The 24833-nt window shown below is 41.6% G+C and overlaps 1 protein-coding gene across 3 annotated transcripts in view; it reads left to right on the forward strand.

Moving 5' to 3' along the window:
• The window catches only part of Phactr1 (phosphatase and actin regulator 1), a 431785-nt gene that overhangs the window by 13653 nt on the left and 393299 nt on the right, over window positions 1–24833 (forward strand). For all 3 annotated transcript variants that reach the window (XM_026782882.1, XM_026782884.1, XM_026782883.1), the window contains exon 3: window positions 13778–13924. In XM_026782882.1, the coding sequence (XP_026638683.1) occupies window positions 13778–13924 (147 nt within the window). The remainder of the gene's footprint in view (window positions 1–13777; window positions 13925–24833) is intronic.

Below are 24833 nucleotides of genomic sequence, written 5' to 3' on the forward strand. Positions count from 1 at the left end.
AATGCAAACAAAATATCCACCTAATCTGCCCTGGGCGGGTCTTCCCTCCAATCCATCCATCAAGGAAAGTCTGCAGTCCCTGACCTCCCAACAGTGTTCTTGTTCAAGCCACACCAGCAGCTACTGGGGCTTTCTAATGTTTTCCTCAACTGTGTCATCATGGCAGTGGTAGCACATTAAAGCCTAAAGATGCTATGTATAACTGGCTCATTTTACAGATGAGAAAACTAAGCCTTGAGGAAGAAAGAAACACAAGCATTGTTTATTCATACCTAATGTATACCAGAAGCTACGCATGCATGCTTCACCCAAAACTACAGACTTGTCACTGGTTAGATATTATTGCCTCAACGCATATGAAATTAAAGCTTAGAAGAAAAAAGTACATCTAAAATCAACTACAATGCCAGGATTCAAACGTAAGTCTTCCTAACTTTGTAGATTCCTACATTTCTAGAAACTGAATGGTTGGGGGCAGAACACTGAATATATATAACATAACTGGATTGTGGCAGAAGAGTTAAACAAAACCCAGAATCCCAGGGCCTAGGCTGACAGTCCTAGTCAGGTTCCTGTCTCTGTGATAAACACTGCGACCAACAGCAGGCCAGGGAAGAGAGGATCTATTTGATCTTACATCTTATGCTCCATCATGAGATGAAGTCAGGGCAGGAACTAAAGCAGATCCCAAGGAAGAACCATGTTTACGGGCTTGCCCTTCATGGCTAGCTCAGCTTGATTTTTAATACAACCCAAGGTCACCTGCCCGGGGGTAAGACCGTCTTAATGTGAACTCTCCCACATCAATCATTAATTTAAGAAAATGTACCCCAGGATTGCCAACAGGCCAATCTTGATGAAGGCATTTTCTCAACTGCGGTTCCCTCTTCCCAGATGGCCCTAACTTATGTCAAGCTGACAAAAACCAACCAGTGCACTGCTGTATCTATCTCTACATGCTATCGTCTTCCTGCAAAGTGACTCGGATAGCTGAAGCGAACAGCCTTTACTTTGAGGTGACTTCCAAATGCACAAGGCCAGCAGTTTGCTGCACGCATTTGTCACCTTTCTGCATGCTGAACATGAATCAGGGACAGGAAAACCTTAAGACTTTAAATTATGTCTTTAATTACCACCTAGATTTCAAACCAGCCATGTAGAAAATGCAAAATTAAAATTACAAGGCTTGCCATTACCTGTACTGCCTAATGGGACTTGGAAAGTGACTTATATACCTTAACCAGGTGTAATCAAGATTGAAATAAGAGAAGCTGCTTGAGTCTCTGACCCACTCAATTCGACACGCGAAGCCTGAACTACATCTCTCCTTTCTGTATCTGGCATGCTTTAGCAGCCAGCCCCCAGCCGCTTTGCACAGTGTCTACTTTAAGAAACCAGGAGGACAGGAAGCAGTGAACATTTGCTGTCCGCCCACTTTTGTCAGGCTCCGTGTTAGGTGTTTTACATTTATTACATAATGTTGTATCCTCCCAGGGCCCGGTGAAAGAGTTCATTTAATTTCTCATTTGCATATAAGGGATCCAAAGCTTGGAGAGCTAGTTTTTTTTTTTTTAAATAAGTCTGATAAGTATTAAGCTTTGGGATTATGCCAAGGTTTAATTTCACAACTATAGCCTTGCTCTGGACTATCAAGTAATAATAGCATTCTATACTATTAGTCAAGGTTTATAAAGAATATACTTTGCCAGAGACTTAATAAGGATTATGTGTTTGCATCCTCACTGAGACTGTAGAGGGGGGTGCTATGTTGGTCTCAGATTCACAGAGACACTAATTAGTATGAAATCGTAAAACTCTAAGTTTGGGATGTAGATACAAATTCAGGAAGGCTGACCTCACACCTGTGTTTTTAAGCATGATTTCTGAGTGGAATATAATATTATCATCTTTTTCGTATGTTCACGCAAAGCGAAAAGCATAAAGGGCCTCGAGGTTGGCAGAGGTAAACAAAGAGGGAAAGAGCGAATTTTCCTAGTGGCACAAAGTGTGGGAGTGGGGCTAAAAATATTTCAGCTACAGAAATCAGGCAGTTTAGACGTGCAAAGATGGGGAGAAAAGAAAAAGATTTTTTTTTTCCACCAGAAAGAGAAGCAGGTTTTATTAATATGTCTCATGTGAATAAGCAGTTTTCACTAACTTAGGTACAAATTTTCATAAAATGAATCAGACCCTCTGAGAAAGAATTGCCAGAGTGATGTCAGAATAGTTAACTAACAGTCTTGCACCGTCTATCTGCAGGCATCCATCCAAAAGAAGATAGGTACCCAAGCCTTAAGGAAGACTCAGAGCAATCACTCCACCCATATAGCAATAGAAAACAGGGTTAGCTCAGTGCCCTAAAGTGGCCTTATCCATTGGAAAATCTCCTCCTTCTACTGCATGGGGCAGCAAGAGTGTGGATTTCATAGCTGTCCAGCTCTACTTAGATAGACTTTGAGCTGGACAGCACTCCCCTAAAATTGTACAACAGAGAAGATTTAAATTGGGCCTACTAGAAAGATCATGTATCTAGAACCTGGAAAGAAATGGTAAAAATAAAAATAAAAATCTACCATCCTCTGTTATGGACCCTCATAAATTTTGCAGAGAGAAAAGGGAACTGGTGTCAGAAGTGTGTGAAATAGACAGCTTCTATAGTGACGAGCCGGGGAGTGAGAATTAAAAGCAGCAGTGACATTTCTGCATATTTTGAGTTTCTAGAAAAAGATGTTATGCATAGAGAAGAAAAATGTTCCAGGATCTACATGCTAAATTTAGTGGTAACAAAAACCCAGCCGTGGTGTGTTTTTGTTAAACCAGCTTAAGATGTAGAAGTAACCGCAGTGGTCTGGATTGGCATTGCGGTCAATGACATCCTTTGGCATCGCACACATTTTGCATTTTCTACAGCATAATTTGCCGTAGTGACATTGTACCAGGTTAAATTGCGAGGTCTAAAATTGCTTACATTTCTAACTCTCCAGATATGCCAAGGGGTGAAGCGTGTTTCGTTCATGCAGCCCAGACTCCTAATCTGCTTAAATACAACATACAAAATTCAATTTTAAACAAAATGTCAAAGGCCTCTAAGTAATCCAAAACAAAATACTCTTAATATTATTACTGTTTGTCCACAGACTCAGAACTTACCTAACTGATAATTTTTCATAATTTTTTTAAAAGCTTGGGACCGCTTCTCTATCTCATCTCTGGGAATTCTTATAAAGAGAAAGGAATGAGTATGTTTGTAGTGGATTAGTTCTCTTGCCTTTATTATTTCCATAATTAATATATCATCAATTTATCTCTCACCTACCCATCCACAATTGGTCTAGAGAGATGTGAATAGGTGCATAGATAATTATTTTATGGCCACGGAGCATTTATCAGCCACAATACATTTTAATATAATCTGCTCTTTGCCTTTCAATGTGAGTTGACTGGGACTTAAAGCACTCCAGGACAAACTGCCGGCCAAGGTCAGTTCAACCCAAAGGTGTGGTCTAGGATAGCCTAGTCTAGGGTCAGATGTCTTTTTCTTTTTTGACCCTAATATGTTTCTACACTCTTAAGTTACCCTTTATAACATTGTCATTTGTGAAACACATGATTCTTCTCTGTTGAAAAAAACAGCCCACTCCTAATTCAATGTTGTCTGCTCTTTTCTCATGATAAGTCTCAAGTTTGCTCTTTCTAGGCTAAAATAGTCCAAAGGTAACTTTACATTTCTCTCTGGGTGTCATATGTGGAGACACCCTGTACCCAATTGTCCTTTACCGGAGGTGGCCATGTTCATTGCCTAGGCAAGATGCTGTCCAGCTTCTACCAGGAAACTAATGGGTGTGGGGAAAGAAACTTCACAGCCATAAAATCATCCTGCTCCTCATCAAACTCTTCCCTGGATTTAGCATCTCTGTTGATTCTTTCTTGATCCATTTTACCCCTTGCTTGGTATTTATAGCAATGATCATACAATGATGTTTTTAGCACCTATCTCCATATTGGTCAGTTAGCCCTCAGCAATCCATTGAGGAAGGAAGCAAACATCTTTTCCTTTCCTGCTTTTATTCATTCATGCATGCACGCATGGGTGCATTCTTACCAGCTCTCTGTCAATTTCCACCAGGACTCGTAAATGTCTTCTTTCAACGTAACAGCTTTCATTAGGGAACGTCTTAGATTTTGTCTCCAAATTATCCCAGGTTGGATGTAAGCTTCTTCACCCTGACTTTTTATTCCTGTGATCTTCTCTTTTCATTTTAACCTTTATTCAGGCACAAGAACTGCTAGCAATTATTTTATTCCTTGCACATATTCCAATACAGTTACCTTATTATGTTGTCAGAGCAGGGTTCTTTAAAAAATTAAAGGCATCTAAAAAGCTATTTTCAATAAAAGAAAAATAGAAAAAAAGTAAAAGCTAAACACACACATAGAAAAACAGAGAATTCTTAAATAAACACATAAAAATTTACAGACCTATACATGGTACACAGACACATGTTGATACAACAGACATGTAAAATAAATATTATTTATGTTACTGCCCACCATACTGTTTGTCTTCACAACTTCATATCCTCCTTTTTTGTTGTTCTTGCTAATCTCTAGAGTCCAATTTGTGCTGCTCATATGAGCACAGGTGTGGTACCATGCACAGAGGATTCTGCATGTCCCCCAAGAAGAACCTACTGAGAGTGAAGGATGTGATGGAGTAGCTAGATTTTAAAAACCATTCCAATTATGTCGACTCTCATCACAAGGATTCAGTATTGCACCAGAGTTGTAATAGTCTACCAGCAAGCATATTCCCTCCGAAAGGAAATGTCTTCCTCCAGAAGCAGCTCCCAGCTGTCAACAGGCCCTCCAAAAAGAAATAGTTCTAGCAGTCTCTATATATACTGGAAATTTACTGACTTGATTTATCCAGGGAACCACAATGACTGTGAGTCAGTCTATGCAACAGACATGTAACGCTTAGAATTCAGCCTTCCATGTCTCTCCTCTCCACCTGGTAGCTCATATATTCTTTATGCCCCCAGATTTTACAATGTTTCCATCTTGAATAGGTGGAGCTTGATATAGATGATTATCTACAGTGGAGCAGTCACCATTCGATATACAAATTACATATAATACAATTAGTTATTAGCATTTTGACTAGTTATGAGTCTCTACACTACCCACTACCCACTGCACCAAGAAGCTTTTCTGACCAAAGTTGAGGATAACACAAATCTACAAGTTTAAACAAATATTTAGAAGGCAGGGTCACTGTAGAAATATGAGCTGCGGGGCTGCGGCACCCCAGCCGCACCCCGGCCGCCTCCGGCTAGCTTATGCCCCGAAATAATTACACGGACACTGTGTTCATTTAATCACCGCTTGGCCCTTTAGCTCTAGCCCTTACTGGCTAATTCTGATATCCCGATCAACCCATCTCTAATAATCTGTGAGCACCGGTCTTAGTGAGCACCGGTCTTACCGGGAGTGTATCTTCCCAGGAGCGGGGAGCATGGCGTCTCTCTGAGGCATCTGCTCCCGAGAGCAGAGCTGTGGAGTCTGACCTCACTTCCTCTTCCTCCCAGCATTCTGCTCTGTTTACTCCTCCCTCCTGTTTTAACCTATCAGGGCAAGCAGCTTCTTTATTTAATTAACCAATGACCTTCCTCCATCAGGTCACAGCAAGATCTTGTTGTAAAACCACAAGAGTAGATTTTTCCCTTGAGTATATGGTCTTTTCAACCATGGGCTACCAGAAATGAAATGAATCAGCCTCATAGACTGTCAGAAAGCAGTTGGTTAGTTATATAGCCATTATGTCACTATTGCACCAATAGGAATATCAAGCCAGGCAGGTCAGTACATAACATAATAGATGTATTTTCTCCCGATCATTTTGTGTCACCTTCTGGCACTATAGAAGTCCACCACTTCCTTCCTTTACTACAAAGATAATCTCATCCAAGTGACAGGACTGTTCAAATATATTTCCGTTTTTAGGTCTTCTATTGGTTATTCATCTTACATTATTTTTTGCTTTCTGTACTGTCATAAATCTTAGTGTCTTATACTACAAATCCTACAAATTCTTTCTCCTTTGTCAAGATTATGCTGACTATTCTTTCTTTGCATTCTTTTGTGCATTTTTAGAATTGGTTGTCAAATTTTTTTTCAGAATACTTAGATTTGTTTGGAATAACCTGAATCTATAGGTCAATTTTAAAAGGTTTGCCTTAACAATGATTTGCCTTTAAATTTATGAAAGTTATCATAGTATATTAATTCCATTACCCATTTTATTTAGGTCGTCTTAATTTATGTCTTTGAAGCTATATAGGTTTTATATACAATTATTATTGATCTTTGTTAAAATTTTTCATAGTTATTCATCTATGTTAATGGCATTATGTATGGTACTTTAAAATTTTTATTCCCAGGCCATTGAGATGAGTCAGTACATAAGGATCTTACCAACAAGCCTGACAACTTGTGTTCATTCCCTGGAAGCCACCTGGTGGAAAAAGATAAGCAGCTCACGCCATCTTTCCTCTGACCTCCGTGGTCACCGTGGTATACCTTGTACACCTTCTCACAGGCATGCTCAACCCCATAATAAACAAGCAAACAAATAATTAAAAACACAAACATCTCCAGTGATATTGTAAGATGAATTTCATACACAATTATGACAAATATGACCAGTAAAATAATTGTGCTTGCTTTCAAATTAATAGCCTCTTACACCTATTTTGCTGGCCTTATTTATTTCTTGAGACCTCTACTGTAATACTGAATCCATGTGATGAGAGTCGAAACAGTTGGGACGGTTTTTAAGACACAGTCACTCCAACTCAGCCTTCATTCTCTAACCCAGTAGGTTCTTCTTGGGGACCTGCAAAATCCACAATTTAGTAATGGTGGTACACACCTAAAAGGCCAGCACGTGAAGGCTGAAGCCGGAGGATGGTAGGATTGTGAGTGTTGACAACTGCCTGGAAGACGCAGGAAAACTTTATTGCAAAACAAATAAAGACCCAAAGACCAAGTCTCACCTGATTATGATGTAAGGGTGTTCTAGAAGAACATGCCAAACAATATTTCTAAGGATAAGTCTTCCTTACCTCAAGGACTTTCACAGTAAGAATCTATTAGGCTAACTTTCTTTGTCTTCGTGTCTTCATCATCTTCTCTAGGAATTATAGATGTATAAATAATATTTTGAGACTCTGGTATATTACTTCTGTTTCTGGCTCCAGCTCTGGAAATAACATGAATGAAGGCTCTAGAACTTTAACTTTTTGACTGGGTGTAGAAAAGATAAGAAAACATTGTTCTTTCCGCATCAGCAGACATATTTTAAAAAGAATCGACTGCCATTTTTTTTAAATTTCTAATTGGTAGTTGTTGAGGTCACAACTGAATTTAGTCCTCTGTGTGCACACTCTCGTAGTCACATAGATTCCCCATACAATCATATGGTATTGCTACGTGATGGGAACAATATGGAGGATTAATTCTAAAGAATTTCTCTGTGAAATGCATGTGACTACTATGAAGCAAGAGGAAGACTAAAAGATAGCATGTTATTTCCTAAATATAATCACTTATAATTATATAACAAATGTAAATGTCTCTTAAGACTGAGAGACCAAAGGTGCCAAGGATTTTTATGGAGACAACCAGAATAACTTTTCTAACCTGTTGTCTGTTGCTGTGATAAAGACCATAATCAAAAGCAGCTTGAACATGAAAGTGTTTTGACTTACAAATGCCGAATTACAGTCCATGGAGGGATGTTAGGGAAGGAACTCAAGAAGGAACCTGAAGGCAGAACTGAAGGCGAGACCATGGAGGAGTGCTGCTTACTGCCTTGCTCCACCTGGTTTGCTCAGCCTGCTTTTTATAGAACCCAGTACGATCTGCCCAGGTGGTGGCACTGTCCTTGGTGGTCTTGGTCCTCCTCAAATCAGTCATTCATCAAGAAAATTTCCTGCAGATCTGCCTACAGATCATTCTAACAGAGGCTTTTTCTCATTTGAAATTCCTTCCTCCCAAGTGACTCTGGCTTGTGTCAAGCTGACAAAAAAATGTAATCTAATTGGAACAGTAGCACAGTAGTTACAAATAACTAAAGAGTGTTGAGACTGAGCAGGGTCTTTTCATGTTGCTTGTGATCTGAACCTCATACATACTTTTACAGGTGACGTGCCTGAGATCCATCCATTGCCAGTACTAGTTAATAAGATAATGCTCGTCCCATCACCCTTGTTTCCTATCCCAGAGGACTTCTGATGCTGCTCAGTCAAGCATTTCATGGAAATAAGTTATACATATGAGACAGATAAAGAGTATGGAAAAACTATAATGCTATCACAATGAGCTATTCATGTAAGATGAGGGAGATGGTTAGAGCTAAAGAAAAATGCAGGTAGAGAGGGAATGTGGAAAGAATTTTTAAAACATTTCAAATACAAAAAAGGAAGCATATCAGGGAAGGCAAGAAATGGAAGATAACAATCATAACTGAAATAGAATAATAACTGAATTCAACAGTATGCAGCAAAGTATAGTATTTTAATGCAAATTTCTTTAAAAAAGTATATCTATTTAAAAGTACTTAAGGAATATAATAGTCTATAGTAAGCTTATATGAAAATGTATGTATCTAGGTGTGGCAGCAACACCTGTAATCCCAGCATAAAGGCAGATTCAGGAGAATAACTGTAAGTTCGAGGCCAGCCTGATATACATACATAAGCAAGTTCCAGGCTAACGAGAACTGTAGAGCCAGACCCTATCAACAACAACAACAGTAATACATTGAATGTCTGTGAATAACCTAAAGATATTAGCAGCATTTAGGGTTTTTTTTTCTTTTTTTATTCTTTCTTTTTTGTTGTTGTTTGTTTGTTTTTGTTTGTTTTGGCTTTTCAAGTAAGGGTTTCTCTGTAGCTTTCGAGCCTGTCCTGGAACTAGCTCTTGTAAATCAGGCTGGCTTCAAACTCTCAGAGATTCACTTGCCTCTGCCTCCCAAGTTCTGGGATTAAAAGCATGTGCCACCACTGTCTGACAGCATTTAGTTCTTAATCAACATCTGAAGTATGAAATAAGTATGAAATAGGAATTTCCCACAGATATATTTTTCTGTATCAAGAATAAATATGTGTAAAAGAAACCCTGGGAAATCTTTGACTAGCTAGTCCATCAGACAGCATTGTCATTCTTCTTCAAACATGGCTCATGAATAACATAGGAGACAAGATCACAGAATTTTCTTTTTTCTTTTTTTATTGTTTTTATTGAGCTATATATTTTTCTCTGTTCCCCTCCCTTCCTGCCCTTCCCCATTGGCCCTCTCCTATGATCCCCATGTTCCCAATTTACTCAGGAGATCTTGTCTCCCATGCAGATTAGATCATGTATGTTTCTCTTGGGGTCCTCTTTGTTGTCTAGGTTCTCTGGAATTGTGAATTGTAGGCTGTTTTTTTTTTTGTTTTTTTTTTTTGCTTTATGTCTAAAAGCCACTTATGAGTGAATACATTCTAAGGGGTCTGGGTTACCTCACTCAATATGATGTTTTCTAGATCTATCCATTTGCAAATTTCAAGATGTCATTATTTTTCTTCTGTGTAGTACTCTATTGTGTAAATGTGTATATGTACATCTTCTACATCCATTCTTTGGTCAAGGGGCCTTTAGGTTGTTTCCAGATTCTGGCTATGACAAACAATGCTGCTGTAAACATAGTTGAACACATGTCCTTGTGGTACAAATGAGCATCCTTTGGGTATATACCTAAAAGTGATATTGCTGGGTCTTAAGGTAGGTTGTTTCCTAATTTTTTGAGAAATTGCCATACTGATTTCCAAAGTGACTGTACCAGTTTGCACTCCCACCAGTAATGCAGGAGTGTTCTCTTTACCCTACACCCTCTCCATCATAAGCTGTCATCAGTGTTTTTGATCTTGGTCATTCTTACAGGTGTAAGATGGAATCTCAGAGTTGTTTTTATTTGAGTTTCTTCGATAGCTAAGGATGTTGAGCATTTCTTTAAGTGTCTTTTAGACATTTTATGTTCATCTGTTGAGAGTTCTCTGTTTAGGCCTGTACCCCAATTTTTATTAGATTACTTGTTCTTTGGACGACCAATTTCTTTTTTATTGCTTTATAAATAATACCATTCAAAATTTCCACTTCCTCCCAATTCCCTCCTGCTCCCCCCACTCACCCTCCCCACTTCCCCTCCAGTCCTAAGAGAGGGCAGGGTATCCTGCCCTGTGGGAAGTCCAAGGCCCTCTCCGCTCCATTCAGGTCTAGGAGAATGTGCATCCAAACAGACTAGGATCCTAAAAAGCCAGTACATGCAGTAGAGACAAATCCTAGTGCCATTATCATTGGCTTCTCAGTCAGCCCCAATTGTCAGCCACATTCAGAGAGTTGATGACCAATTTCTTGAGTTCTTTGTATATTTTGGAGATCAGACCTCTATTTGATGTGGGGATGATGAAGATATTTTCCCATCCTGTAGGCTGCTGTTTTGTCTTGTTGACCGTGTCCTTTGCTTTACAGAAGCTTCTCAGTTTCAGGAGGTTCATTTATTAATTGTTGCTCTGAGTGTCTGTGTATGTCACTTACCAAAATTAAATAAAGGCCAGAGAAGCAAATTAAACAGACCCATTACTGCTAAAGAAACAGAAACAGTCATCAAAAGTCTCCCAACCAAAAAAAGCTCAGGACCAGATGGTTTTAGCACAGAATTCTACAAGTTTTTTAAAGAAGAACTAATACCAATTCTCCTCAAATTGTTTCACACAACAGAAACAGAAGGAACATTGCCAAGCTCTTTTTACAAGGCTACAATTTACCCTGATACCCAAATTACACAAAGACATTATAAGAAAGAGAATTACAGACCAATCTCACTCATGAACATTGATGCAAAAAATACTCAATAAAATACTGAAACACAGAATCCAAGAACACATTAGAAAAATCATCCACCATGACCAAGTAGGCTTCATCACAGAGATACAAAGATGGTTCAGCATTTGAAAATCTGTCAATTTGGCCACCATATAAACAAACTAAAAACAACACATTAAATGCAGAAAAAAGACTTCGACAAAATACATTTCTTTGTGATAAAGGTCTTGGAGAAAGGAGGGATACAAGGAACATACCCAAACATAATAAAGGCAATGTAAGCAAGCCAACATCAAACTAAATGGAGAGAAACTCAAAGTGATCCCACTGAAATCAAGAACAAGACAAGGTTGCCCACCCTCTCCATATCTATTCAATGTAGTACTTGACATTCTAGCTAGAGTAATAAGACAACAAAGGAGATCAAGGAGCTACAAATTGGAAAAGAAGTCAAACTCATTATTTGCTGATGGTGTCATAGTTTACATAAGTGACCCCAAAAATTCTATCAAGGAAGTTTTACAATCACTATTGAGGAACTGACTCCATTAGATGGGACTCTGGGGCATTTTCTTGAATGCTAACTGATGGAGAAGGCCTTAAGGGACTGTGGGTGGTACCACCCCTCATCATGCAGCCTTGGGTTCTATAAAGTAACTGAATATGAACTTGGAAGCGAGCCAGTGAACAATGTCCCTCCATGGTCCCTGCTTCAGTTCCTGCCTCTAACTTCCTGACTTGGTTTCCCTTGATGATGGAATGACAGACTATAACCTGTAAGCCAAATAAACCTCTTCATCTTCCAAGTTACTTTTGATCAGAATCTTATGCAGCATTAGGAAGCAAACTAGGGCAGTAGGCTCATACCCGAAACACATTCTTAGGGGAACAAGAAAAGTTTGAAGAGATGTGTAGTGTTGCATCAACACAAGTGCAGGTCCATCCAAAGTGAGTTAGATTCCAAGAAAACACTGGATGAGAACTGTACAATGAGAGGTTGAAGTTGGGCTTGGGGGTTGGGGTGGCGAGCAGATGATGAGTTTTGGGTTGAGCAACTTCAGACTAACATGTGGGAACTGGCTGACAATCAGAAATCCAGTGGTGAGGGAAGTAGTTCAGAGGTGAAAGAGCCAAGGAAGAGATAATATCAAGAAAAATAGATCATGGAATATTTCAAAGAGACCAAAAAAAAAAAAAAAGAAAAGAAAGGAAGGAAGGAAGGAAGGAAGGAAGGAAGGAAGGAAGGAAGGAAGACATTTTCTGTTAGAAAGACATTGACGGCCTTTTAACATGACCTTGGTAGAGACAGTAAGTTAGGAAGCAGTAGATGGAATGAAAAAGAAGGGAAAGGATAGAAGACCTGAGGTGCTGGGAGTGCCATAGGAAGTTCAAGCAGAATCACAGAGGCCATGGTAGAGGTCAAGGAAGCAGCAAGGCCAAGGGTAACAGTGCATGTGTGCAGGCAGGAGCCCAGAGGAGAGAGACAGGAAAGTCCAGAGGGGGCTGAATATAAAATGAGAGGGAACTGGGCGAGTGCAGTACAGAGGAGAGCCTTGTAGAGCCCGAGCTGAGAGACCAAAGGGCGGGAAGCCATACTGAGCTCCCCTTTGTACTAAAGAGGTCAGGTTATCCACCTGCTGGAGGTGGGCACTTATTAGACTGAAGAATAATGACATCAGGGCAGAAAAAAAGATCCTGTGTCATAAGATCCAGAAAGACAAGCATAAAGGAGTTTAGCCCATCAATAGTTACAGTGGTGGCATCAAACGGATTCTGATCACACCCCCCAGAAAACTCTCTGGTTCTTTTGCTGTTTTGTGGAGTGTTGCAGTCAGGCACTGCAAATGTTCAAAAGATGCCAAGCCCCTTTGATCGTTACCTTTCCTTCAGGAACAATGGTGCCGAGCTGCCGAGAGAACTCCAGTACAAACAGCATTATTTGTATTAGAAGTGCCCGAAAGCAAAAGTTGAAGGTTCACACAGTAGGTATTTATGTCGAGATAAGCACATCCTACAACCTAGTGAATGGAGAAGATGGCCATCACTTCTATGAATAAGCCTGGTCTCCACTGAAACTATCAATTATAAAACCCATTATCCCAAACTTGGCCACACTCTCCCTCCATGTCGCACCCTAAATTGTAAAGGGCACGTAAGAGAACTTCTAAAGATGCCTTTATCTGTTTGAAACTTTATTTGGGCGTCTGGTTGGGAGGGATAGAAGACAGAGGATGTCCTGGAATAGGTAGGTGCCCTTCCCCAAGGCAAAAAGGGCAAGAGTGATAGGAGTGGCAGCGGGGAGCAGAAAAGCTGGCCTCTGTGCTCCTTCAGCAGTTTCAGGCTAGAGAGGCCCCTGGGTTGTGGAGACTGTAGCCGCCTGCTCTTGAAAGGAGAGGAAGTGTATTTGGCGGGAGAGGGCACAGTGCTGCTGACTGGGCATCTTGGCTTTGGAGTCTTCCTATTCGCATTAGCCTGTCTTGTGCCAGCGGCTGAAACAGGGCTGCGGCAGGAGGCGGGTGTTGGCCAAGAGCGCTGACCTCTTTGGCCCAGCTCTGGGAGAGGAGTTAGGGGGAGCCCTGGGTACAGACCAGGGCTAACCTGATCTTGCTCCAGTCCACCAATCCTTAACGGATTTTCTTTCTCTCCCTTCACCCTTTTCTCTGCTCTCTTTCTCTCATTCTTTCTCTACCTCTTTTTACCCTTTTCCCTCTCTTCCCCACCCTCCCTACCCCTTCCCTCCTCTCCCCTCCCCCTCCCCTCCCCCTTTCTATGTGTGTGAGCCTCCTCCTTTCCCCTCCTCCCCCTTTCCGCCTCTCTCCCTCCCCCTCTCTCCATCTCCTTCTCCTCTCAGCTCGCCGGGCGACCCTGCTCCTGCCTCCCACATTAATGGCGGCTTCTTCGGAGGATGACATAGACCGGCGGCCCATCAGAAGAGTCCGCTCCAAGAGCGACACGCCATACCTCGCAGAGGCCAGGATCTCCTTTAACCTGGGGGCAGGTAAGGACGCCCCTCGCCTTCGTCTGGGTGTCTGGCACCTGCTTCCTTCCCTCCCTTCCTCCTGGGCCAGATCAGCCCCCGCCCCTCCCTGGTGCCCCCTCCCTGCGCCCTCCTGCCCCGAGGGCGCCCCGCTCTCACACTCGCTCTCTTTGTGTCGCCCGCGTGGAGAAGGCGTATGTGTATGTGTGTATTGCAGAGGTGGGGGAGGGTAGCGCGTAGAGCCTTACACCCAACCAGTGACACCCACGCGGGCTTTCCCCTTCCAGAAAGAAAAGAAAGTGTCAGTGGTAACAATGACCCCAAGAATCACCAGCAGGGTGGGGATGCCATGCGGCTGTGGGCGGAGGGGGTGGCAGGACTTCCTGGGTGAGGCTGTCGCTGGCCGGGTTACTACAGGGTGGAACTTGTTGGTGACATTCAGACGCGGGTGATTTTGTCTAGAGGGTGTCACCGCACTGCTGCGGGGGAGGGGGCGGGGCTGACCGGGAACAGTGGCTGGAAAGCCAAGTTGGTGGTAAAGATGAGAGCGTGGTCCACCACAAGCGGTTGGGTGATTCCTTGGTTCCAAGTGGCCCAGATAGAATTAAGTGAAGGTGAATGGGAGAGGAGAAAAGAGAGGACCGAGGGAAGATGAGGAAGGAAGAGGAGAGGGGAAAGGGAGAAAAGGGGGAGGGGGAAGGGAAAAGAGTAAATGAAGGGGACAGAAAGATTCAGTTACTATGCTTCAGGTGTGTGACTTAGGCACCCAGGGTCACCTAATAAGAAACATCAGTCTGTCCTTGTCCTGCTGCTGCTCCGAACTCAGAGGAGTTGCTCTCTCTAAAGTTTTCACCACTAACTTTACAGAACACTTCTTTTGAATGGCTCCTAACCCTCAGCCTGACAGTGTTTCTTCCTCTCCATGCTGTCTTAAAGGGTGAGGGTGTTTCCCTTAAGGGTCAATCAATTTCAAAATAAGTTTTAAAAAGCAGACAACACTTTTTTTTTTTTACAAAAATTAAGAACTGAATTGGTGTGTGTGTGTGTGTGTGTACACTCTTGTGTGCCGGAGCAAAGAATAAGTAAGCAATGCCCTGCGGAGAAGAGTTTAGGCACAAGATTGTTGCTTGAAGAAAAAGATTGACTCACTGAGTAAGAAACTTTTTAGTGGCAAAAGGCGGGTGAGGTGGGGGGCGGGGACTGACTGGGCCAGAGTAACCAAGTATGTTTTCTTCTTAATGATTTGGCTCTTTAAACAATGTGTGTGGTCACTTTCTAAATGGTTGCCTCTACATTGAAATTGAAGGGGAGAGACCTTCGTTGTGGAGTATTGGTCACTGTGGCATGCTGTAGAAGTTTGTGGGGCTCTTGTGAGAAGCCCTGCTTGCATCTTCCAGGTCCGGCACATGTTTTTAGAGGCCTTCCAAAGAACTGGAAAGTGGTCCTTTTAGGACTAATCTTATTCTCTCAGGCTAAAGATATTAGGAATTTTTGGTGTTTTCAACTTAGTAGAAAAGAAAATGAACTAAAGTACAGTTAATAAAGATTTTTTGCCTTCCTAGTAGTGCTATAACAAAGTAATAAAATAAATCACTGAAGAGGGGTGTCAAGTTTCGCTACTATTCAATTACACTGAACCACAGATTCAAACCAATGACTTCATCTTTTATTCTGGTTAAATTGCTCTGGAGTCCAACTGAAAGATTGGTTCAGACAGATCATGCCTTCCATCTCATTTGGAAATAAGGAAGCCAAACATGGACCCAGTCCCTCCTGTGTCTCCCTACACGCACCACTAATGGCAGTGACAGGACCAACACCATTTAGGGAAAATGCTAAAGGACAAGATGACATGGGCAGCCACAGCTCTGTAAGGAGGGCTGAGGAGCTGTCCTCACGTCCTGGTGCTGAAGTGAAGGATGGGGCTGCAGAGACCTGACTGCATGAGGGACAGCAAGCAGTGAAGGGGGTGTTCCTGGGATTTCTCTGATGGCATCCTGGGAAAATATATTCTCCAAGACATTTCTATTCCTGACAGCCCTACACACACACACACACACACACACACACACACACACACACACACACACACACTGCTGCCTGTTTGTTGTGTCTCGTGTCTGATGCTCCATGCTCAGATGGGACGGTTTTCCCCTCCCTGTCTCTAATGTGACACTGCCTGCTCACTCCTGGGGCTTCCTTGCTTTCCAGCTGGTTTCTGGTTGCTTTCTTAACAGAGTAGATGCACTCACAGATGTGCCTTTCTACCACATTTAAAAGTAATTGTAACCCCTGATTTAAAGGAAGAGACAAAGCAAACAGCCTTGTTTATCTCCTTAAGCAGAAAGCTGTAATTAAGCTATTAGTGTCGTTATCAGGGCTGCTGAACAGGGGAGCCTGCACATTCCCAATAAATTGCATAATCTTGCATAGCATGAATTTCGTTTGCCTCTTAGCAGCAGTTTATAAACGAGTCAGGCAAGCACATCTCTGCTGTTTTCTCCTTTCCCCCAAACACAAAGTTTTTCTTTGTTATTTCTGAATAAATTCTCATCCTTTTAAAGTACTTCTGTCAAATATTTGCCCAAACCCACTAACTGTGTACAAGTCCATCCTTACACATTTTGCAATGGCTGAAGAAGATGCATACACATGTATTTATTTTTCTTGATGATCATGAAATCATTTTGGGTACAAATTCCTTCCACTAACCCATATAACTGCTGAATAAAGAGAACTGCATATTTTTAAAACTAATCAAATATTTTAGCATTTTTCAACTATACCCTGTCCCTAACAGAACTTAAGAACATCATTTGGAAACCAGCCCAAGGTTGAGTATAGTCTATACTTCTATACCTATACCCTCACAATTATCAGATAGTATGACTCTTTCACAACTATGTGGGAATGCCAACCTCCATTGCATATAGACTGAGAGAGAACAGAAATTTTCTGAGCCATGGACTTTATTTAGCTCAAATAGCTCCTTTCTGGGTTTTAGGCTACATTTCAAAGCTACAAATATGGATGGATACTTGGTGAAGATAATGTCAATGCTAAAGAAATTGAAGACAATGTGTTTATTGTAAGGTATCTAGACACCAGGTCTCATGTAGGACAGTGGGAGTGGGTTGCTTATTTCCCCCCAAAAATTCAAATGTGTTGAAAGGATATTCTGTAACAGGAGAGTAGATTCATACTGCCAACAGCAGTAATGAACATCACCAACATTTACCTTGAGAGAATTTATCTTCTTGCCTTATTAAATCATTCACTTGCTGAATTAAAGAGACAGGTATCTTTCTTATGCTCTCCACTTATCTGTATATTACATGATATAGAGTATTTGGTCATTCGGTATATAAGTGGCACTTGCAATGAAGTTCTATATAATTATGCATTGAAGTGATTGAAGGCAGTATGGGATGGAAAAGAATTAAAGCATGTATAAAATATCTAAAAGAGATATCAAGAACAAAATTCTAATTTCTTCTTGGTTAATTTCAGACCATGTAACCTACTTCGCCACATAAGAAGATACATTCTGTGTGTGTGTGTGTGTGTGTGTTTTACATACATACATATATATATATATATATATATGGGTGCGTGTGAAGAGGACATTGCATGATGTCATCATCACTATCTTTGTCCTTTAAGATGGGATTAGTGGATCTAAGCTTGTAGCCACCCAGCCCCAAGATCATCTAGCCACTCCCCACCCCACAGCTTTGGTCTTACAGGTGTATGTGAACCTTGCTTCTTATCTGGGTGCTCATATGAACTCAGGCCTTTGTTTTTTCTCCAGTCTCAGGAGGCGAGCTCTTCTTTGACACGTCAGAATTGCTTTGTATCTCTGGATATTTTAGATGAATAGCATGCTCAACCTCAGCATGCTTATATTCTTCACAAGACCAGGCTCTGCTTTTGTTCCCAGTCATACTGAACGATAAGCATTTCTGACTTCTACTAGTCTTTTCTACTTCTTCAGGCCCACAGGGTAAAAGACATCATAACTGGCTTAGTTTGGGATACCTTAAGAGTGAAGGTCAGCTACACCCAAGACTTTTAACCTCTTCTTCATAATTAAAGTTAAATACTATGAAAAAAGTGTATGTTTTCCTTTTATCTTTCTAGATGACTGGGGCAGGTAAATCTAGGTACAAACAAACCACATGGCAGGCACACCTTGAATATAAAATTTTAAAATCCACACGGAGTGATACTTCTAGCATTTTCCTGGCCATGAACTACAAGGCATCATTCTTTTCTCCACTGACACATGGGTGGTCAGAAACAAATGAGCTACTGGTTGTAATACAGCAGTTGTACAAGGATGCTTTTTTTTGTACAAATATCCTTTATTACTAAGGCAAACCATTTTTCAGACTGGCTTGTAGAGTTACTCTTTGCTCTATACAATTTCATTTTGTGCACTGTTTGGTGTTCATATGAAGTAGTTAAAATTTAGCATGCTTAATTTTTAAGTGGAAACTAAAGATAATTTATAAGGCTAACATTTTCTTTCCTCAACTTAATGAAGTAAAATGGAAACAAACGGTACAGCCCAGTGTGTTATGTGAGTAAAGTCAGACCTGAGGAAAACAACTGGTGCCAGGTGCCATTCAGTGTAGGAGACAAAGGAGACTCCGGCGTCATCATAGTTTGTGTCATCACATGCCCAGCCATTTTGGGGAGTGGCTGTGACTTCTAGAGAGGAACAGTACTATGTGGACATATAGAATTCTTTAGTGCTAGTGCATAAGTCTTTAACATAACAAAGGCTAGTTAAAAATATGATATCAATTTTATTCTCTTATCCAATAATAGTGGACTTGTACAACTTACTACATGGGTTTCCAAAGCCAACAGGAATGATCTCACAATAGGACCTCTTTAATGTATCTGAACGAATGTGCTGTGTAAAGCTTGTAAGATTCCTATTGAACTTCTCCTGCCCCATTTATATACCCCAAACTACTAATCAGCAGCAGAATCTCTGATGGTAAAATAGCTGGGTTGTGCTATAGACATGGGGAGTGTGTGTGTGTGTGTGTGTGTGTGTGTGTGTGTGGTGTGTGCACTATTCTGAACAAAGCCCCATTATCTCTGCATTTCAAACAAACAAATTACAAGTTGGTTTAATATTAAAATTATGGTTTAATCAAGGGTGCAGGAAGAGCTTTATTACTCTCTATTACTCATACATTTCTCCCATATGCCCTTGGGCCCTTATATTCATAGTGACTTAGTGATATTCATTCCATTAAGAATATTAACTGAGCAGTTAACTGTGGATCAGAGCCTTTTCAGACACTGCTAAACCTCAGTAATGAAAGAAAGAAATAGTATCTTACTTTCTTGAATTTTAAGTTTTAACAATGAATTCTGGACAGTAACATGCAGTGAAATGCCCTTTACCCAGTGTTTAGAGTCATAAGTGTTTCAGATTTCAGACACTTGCAGATTCTGGATATGTGTATAATTTTATCAGTTGGATAACTCTACAAACATGGAAATCAAAAATCCACCCCTACCTCCAAATCAATCATTTTCAAAAAGTATTTGAACCAGGCAGTGGTGGCACATACCTTTAATCCCAGCACTTAAGAGGCAGAAGCAGGCGGATCTCTGTGAATTCCAGGCCAGCCTGGTCTATATGAGCTAGTTCCAGGACAAATAGGGCTGTTACACAGAGAAACCCTGTCTCAAAAAACAAAACAAAAATATGTATTTGGGCTCTGAAGCATTTGGACTGAGGATTTTTCTTTAGATTAACAACATCTGGTGTATAATCTCTGAGGACACAGCACAGTATTTCATAAATTAGTGCATGTAAAGGAGAAAACAGAAAAAAAGAATAAAGACCGAGAGTTGACTAACATAGAAGAAGGGTAGACGGCAAGATTGGCAGTGGGGAGAAGAAGGGACTTGATTCAAGTTCTTTAATTCAGGTAGAAGAGCTTTTTTACCTCTGACCTCCGCCCACCATCTTCCTCTTTTGCTCTCTCCCAGTGTGGGCTTGGCCTCTCTTCTCCCTCCCTCTCTCTCTCTCTCTCTCTCTCTCTCTCTCTCTCTCCCTCCCTCCCTCCCTCCCTCTTTCTCCCCCTTTCTCCCTTTTAATAAATGCTGTTATGGAAAAAAATAATTCAGGTAGAAGAATAAGTAGTATGTAGTGGGGAGAGAGCTGAAGAAGGGCCTCAAGCTAGGACAGTCCAGGTATCTAACGGAGTCCAGTTTGGCTAGAGAGGAGCAAGAGAGGAGATTCCAGAAGGAATGGGACTCTGGTCATACATGAAAGAAAGAAAGCCAGTTTGGAGGCTTGTTGTAAAACAGAGAAACAGGTGAGTCGCCAGCATGGTGCGGTCAACACCTTAAATTCTGCTTTCAGTTGCATGTTTGGTCAATGGGCTTCTCGGAGGATTAATGTGCAGTGTGAGGAGAGAAGAACCTGCAGTGTTTCAGAGGCTTGACCTGAGTAGTGAGGAAGGAAGGGCCTGCTGGGGTTTGCAGAATGGCAGAGTTCCAAGAAAGAACTGCCAAATGTGTGCCATGTTTGCTAAACATCTAAGTGGAAAATCAAACAAGCAACTATACAAGTGTCTAATTCAAATGAGGTTGTTCACAGAAATCAACAGTTATAACCATATGCAGAGCAGATACCAGAGAGACTGCACTTGCTAACTTTGCTATATTGAGGACTTTGTGGTCATTTGCCCACTCATATCTCACAATGACTCTAGGAGACTGGCATTATTCCTGTGTGTATATGTGAGCTAAGTCAAAGAGAAGTTATAATGTAATGAAGGCACTACAGCCAAGAAGAGCTGGAATTTAGATCCTGCAATACATCTTCAAAATCTGTGCTCCGAAAAGTCATGATTAACCCCAAAGCATAAGTTAACATTACCAACTATTTTCAGAGGTCACATTGAAAGCTGAATGAAGTAAAATAAAGAAATGCAGATAGGAACGTATCTTTAGTCAGTATTATAGGACAAAGCTGTGGCTAAGACTCACTGTAAGAAATGCACGATATCTCACCCTACCGGACTCACGCATAAGCTTATAACTGATAAGTGTACCCTGATGCTTTCTGGGCGGGTCTGTCCTATCCCTCCTGCCCCGTGTCATTCTAATATATTTTAATTATAAAACAACTAGTTACAATCCACCCAAATGACTTTACAACTCACAATTAGATAAACATTACTTAACTGTTGGCTTTTCTGAATTTAGAATATTTACAAAGAAATATTAGTTGATTCTTATGCATGGTTGAGAGGGAGGCAAATTTTCTTCTCTTGCCCAGACTGAGTCAAGGAAATAGAGGAAAGGACTAAGAAGCTGGGACTGGTGTAGCCCTTGGATACCACAGGCACAGGGGGTGCAGGACTGGTAACGTCCTCAGATACCACAGGCGCAGCTGGGGGTGGGGGCACAGAGATTTTCAGAAGCCCACAGAGACATTGTAATTTCTTTTAAAGTTGAAAGCAACAATGAATAAACAAGCCCATAAAATGTATTTGTCATTATACCAACGTCATAAGGTACAGCTTCTGAGCCCCAGCAAGAGTGGAAATAAGGACAGTGAGGGGGGCTTCTTCATCATCTGTAGTGGGATGGTGCAGTGGTTAAAAAGGCAGAATCTGGAGACCTCCTGGGTTCTGCTTCCCACTCTGCAACCAGCTGTGTGATCTTTTGTGAGACATCTCACCTTCCCCTCCCTCAGTCCTCTGGGTTCTCTGTGAAATGGAATTAATGGTGCTTGCCGTCTTAGAAGTTTATTTTGAAGATCTAATGATTTAATGAACTGAGACGCAGAAATAATGCTGGGCAGACATGAGTGCACCTTATCACAAACTGACAGTGAGCGTTCTCCTGCTTCACTCTCCTGCTGCATCTTCAGTCCATCTCTCTAAGGTATTCCTCCTCCCAACCATCACTTCCACCACCATCAGCACCACTAGTACCACCACAACCATCACGACCGCCCCATGACCACCACCATTCACCTGTCATCCTAGCACTTCTCCAGCCATATGGAAAGCAGAAACAGGGGGATAAGCTGTGGGCAAATAGAGGGACCCTGTCTCAACCAAGGTGGAAGGCAAGGACTGACACCCAATGTTATCCTCTGATCTCTACACACACATACATGCATGCACACACATATGCATGCACACAGGCATGCGTGTGCACACACGAGAGAGAGAGAGAGAGAGAGAGAGAGAGAGAGAGACAGAGAGAGACAGAGAGAGACAGAGACAGAGAGAGAGACAGAGAGAGAGAGAGACAGAGAGAGAGAGACAGAGAGAGACAGAGAGAGACAGAGAGAGACAGAGAGAGACAGAGAGAGACAGAGAGAGAGAGAGAGATCTTACCTTTGGGTAGTTAAGGGGACTCTCCTTTCTTTGTGAACACGAACTTCTGTGATGAATTGCAGAGCTGCTATTTCCCAAAGCTCAAGTCCCCACATCTGATCTGTATGACATTCTGAACCTATAATAAGCGGATAATAGTCTCTCAGTCTTTCTCCCAATATTGAGAGTATTTTCCCAAAGTAAAGTGCTTGATGAAGGGCAGAAGCCTGTGTGGTCTGGGTGACAGGGACAGCTTTCAGTATCTACCTTTGGCAAACTAAGACACGGGAATAAAAACTGAAAGATAAACTAAGCCCTCTAAAGCCAAATCCTAAACTCAACCTTTAGTTGTCTCCTAGGGCTGAGCACAACACTTACCATTGTATCAACTGAGGTCCTGTTCACAGCTCTGCTGTCAATTCTTCCTGTGCAGAGTGTGCTCTCCACAGAATCGCCTTCTCACTACAAGACAAAGCTTTACAAGTGCTTTGGATTTCAGAATTCTTTTAATTTTTCATTGCTGTTCTGACCTTGCTTCAGCTTCCCATGTAAGAGTGATGTTCAAGATGGAACCTGTTGTTCTGACCCAAAGCACCTGTATCCCCACCCTATGACCCTGTGGAATGCCACAAGGTGCATTGACCTAACTGGGTACAAGACAGTCAGATACCCTGTTGACTCTCCTCTTTCATGACATCCTCTTCTCTTCCCTGCACCCTCTCTCCCCACCCCACCAACTTGATGCCCTAATTATTTGCTTTAGCCTTACAAAAGCACAAGCAGAAGTTTCAAAGCAAAAGCCTTTATTTCGGAGAGGGAGAGACTTAAATGTCCCCTGCGGATGCGCGGAAGTCTAGGGCTGTTCATTACCTCCCACTCACACCACGGAATTACAGTTTGCACAGCTGTGGAGCCAGCTGCCCTGCGTTTACTCCAGACCTCGCTCGCACTCCCTTGCAGCAGGAGCCTTGTTACAGGCTTGATCACAAAGCTGGTTGTATCCAGCGAAGCCACTTCTTCAGGAGGGAAGTGACTTCTGTCAGCCACTGTGGTTAGAACTGAGGCGCTCTGCATGTAAAGCAGCAGCTCTAGGAAGAGTTTCTCATTGTTAAAGCTGCTCAATTGAAGCAGGGCAGGCAGAAAGAAAAGTGTGAGTGACTGGGTCTTGTTTATTTATTTGTGGCCGTGCACTTCCAAGGCTCCTTCCCCCAAAGTATGGATTTCATTCATAGAACAAGTAAACATTTTCAACAAATTGTCTAGGGAGAAAGCTATGGTAAATAATACAGACCACACCCAACATCTGGTTTATCACTTATTCCCTACTATACACAGATAATCATGTCCCATGATTTTATACCTATATTTTACTATATTTGATATTGAAAACGTTTAGTTAACTATTTGAAGGAAGTTAGGTGTTTGGTACATTCTACAAATTCTGCAAGATTTCTCAATGACTCCATCTTTTTTTCAAGTGTTGAAATGGCCAAGGTAGTTTTTCTTCACCCCCCTCATGAAAGGAGCTTACTGTCCATATGCAATAATAAATCATTAATGCGGTTTCTGAAGTTTAGCCAAAGGTGGCCCCTGTACTCCACACTCCATTCAGTTCTCACCACAAAACCCGCTGTGCAAACAGGCTTGCCAGCAGTAGCTGTAAAGAATGCTTGTTTGGCCCTTTTGTAGGTCTGAAGATTCTTTGTGCTTCAAATTTGACTCCTGTATTTGCAATTGAAAGTCAAACAGTGCACTTTTCAGATACCTTGAGGACACTGCAGTTTCTAAAAATGAAAGATTTTCTCCTGTTTTTCTTGTCCATCAAAATCTGAATCCGAACATTCCACTTGGTGGACAGAATAGCAGCTCAAGAAATGGAGTGTGCTTTAAATCTATCACCAGCTGGAACCTCTATAAAAATAATACCAGGTCAGGTCAAAGGATGTTCACGCCGTCCTTTAACTCCGTCCACTAGCCTCTGGGTTATAACTCACATGATGTGATCTGTCCGGACAAATTCTGTTCTAAAACCATCTCATAAAGAAGCATTGCTCCTGCAGAGTCCTGTCAAAGCCTAATTGTAAGAACAACCAAGCAGAGTTACAGCCACCAAAATCTGTGTCCGGGAGCCTCCCTGAGCCTGCTTACTAAGCCAGTGAAGTGGAAATCCAGAGACAGAAATGAATGAAGACTGAAGTTAGCCAGTCCTGACGTGTCTGACATAACCATTCCATCAGGTGCAATATTAGTTCTCCCTTGTGCCTAACCTCATTGGTAAAAAGCAGCATGCCCTAACACGACCATAAACAAGCTGGACACAAACAGGAAGGAATCTGTTGGCAATAGCCCACTGACTTTTTTGTACACATTTGTCCCTGGTTAATTGAAAGATAGTAGTTGGTGATGTAATTTAAATCCAGTCATCACTGTACTTGATTAGGAGCTTTGGTGTCGGATTGCTGAAAGGGAACTAGGAGTAGCAATTAAAACACATCGTTCACGCACACCTTTAATCCCAGCACTCGGGAGGCAGAGGCAGGCGGATCTCTGTGAGTTCGAGACCA

Source organism: Microtus ochrogaster, chromosome 16, assembly GCF_000317375.1.
Source record: "Microtus ochrogaster isolate Prairie Vole_2 chromosome 16, MicOch1.0, whole genome shotgun sequence".
Taxonomy (NCBI): Eukaryota; Metazoa; Chordata; class Mammalia; order Rodentia; family Cricetidae; genus Microtus; species Microtus ochrogaster.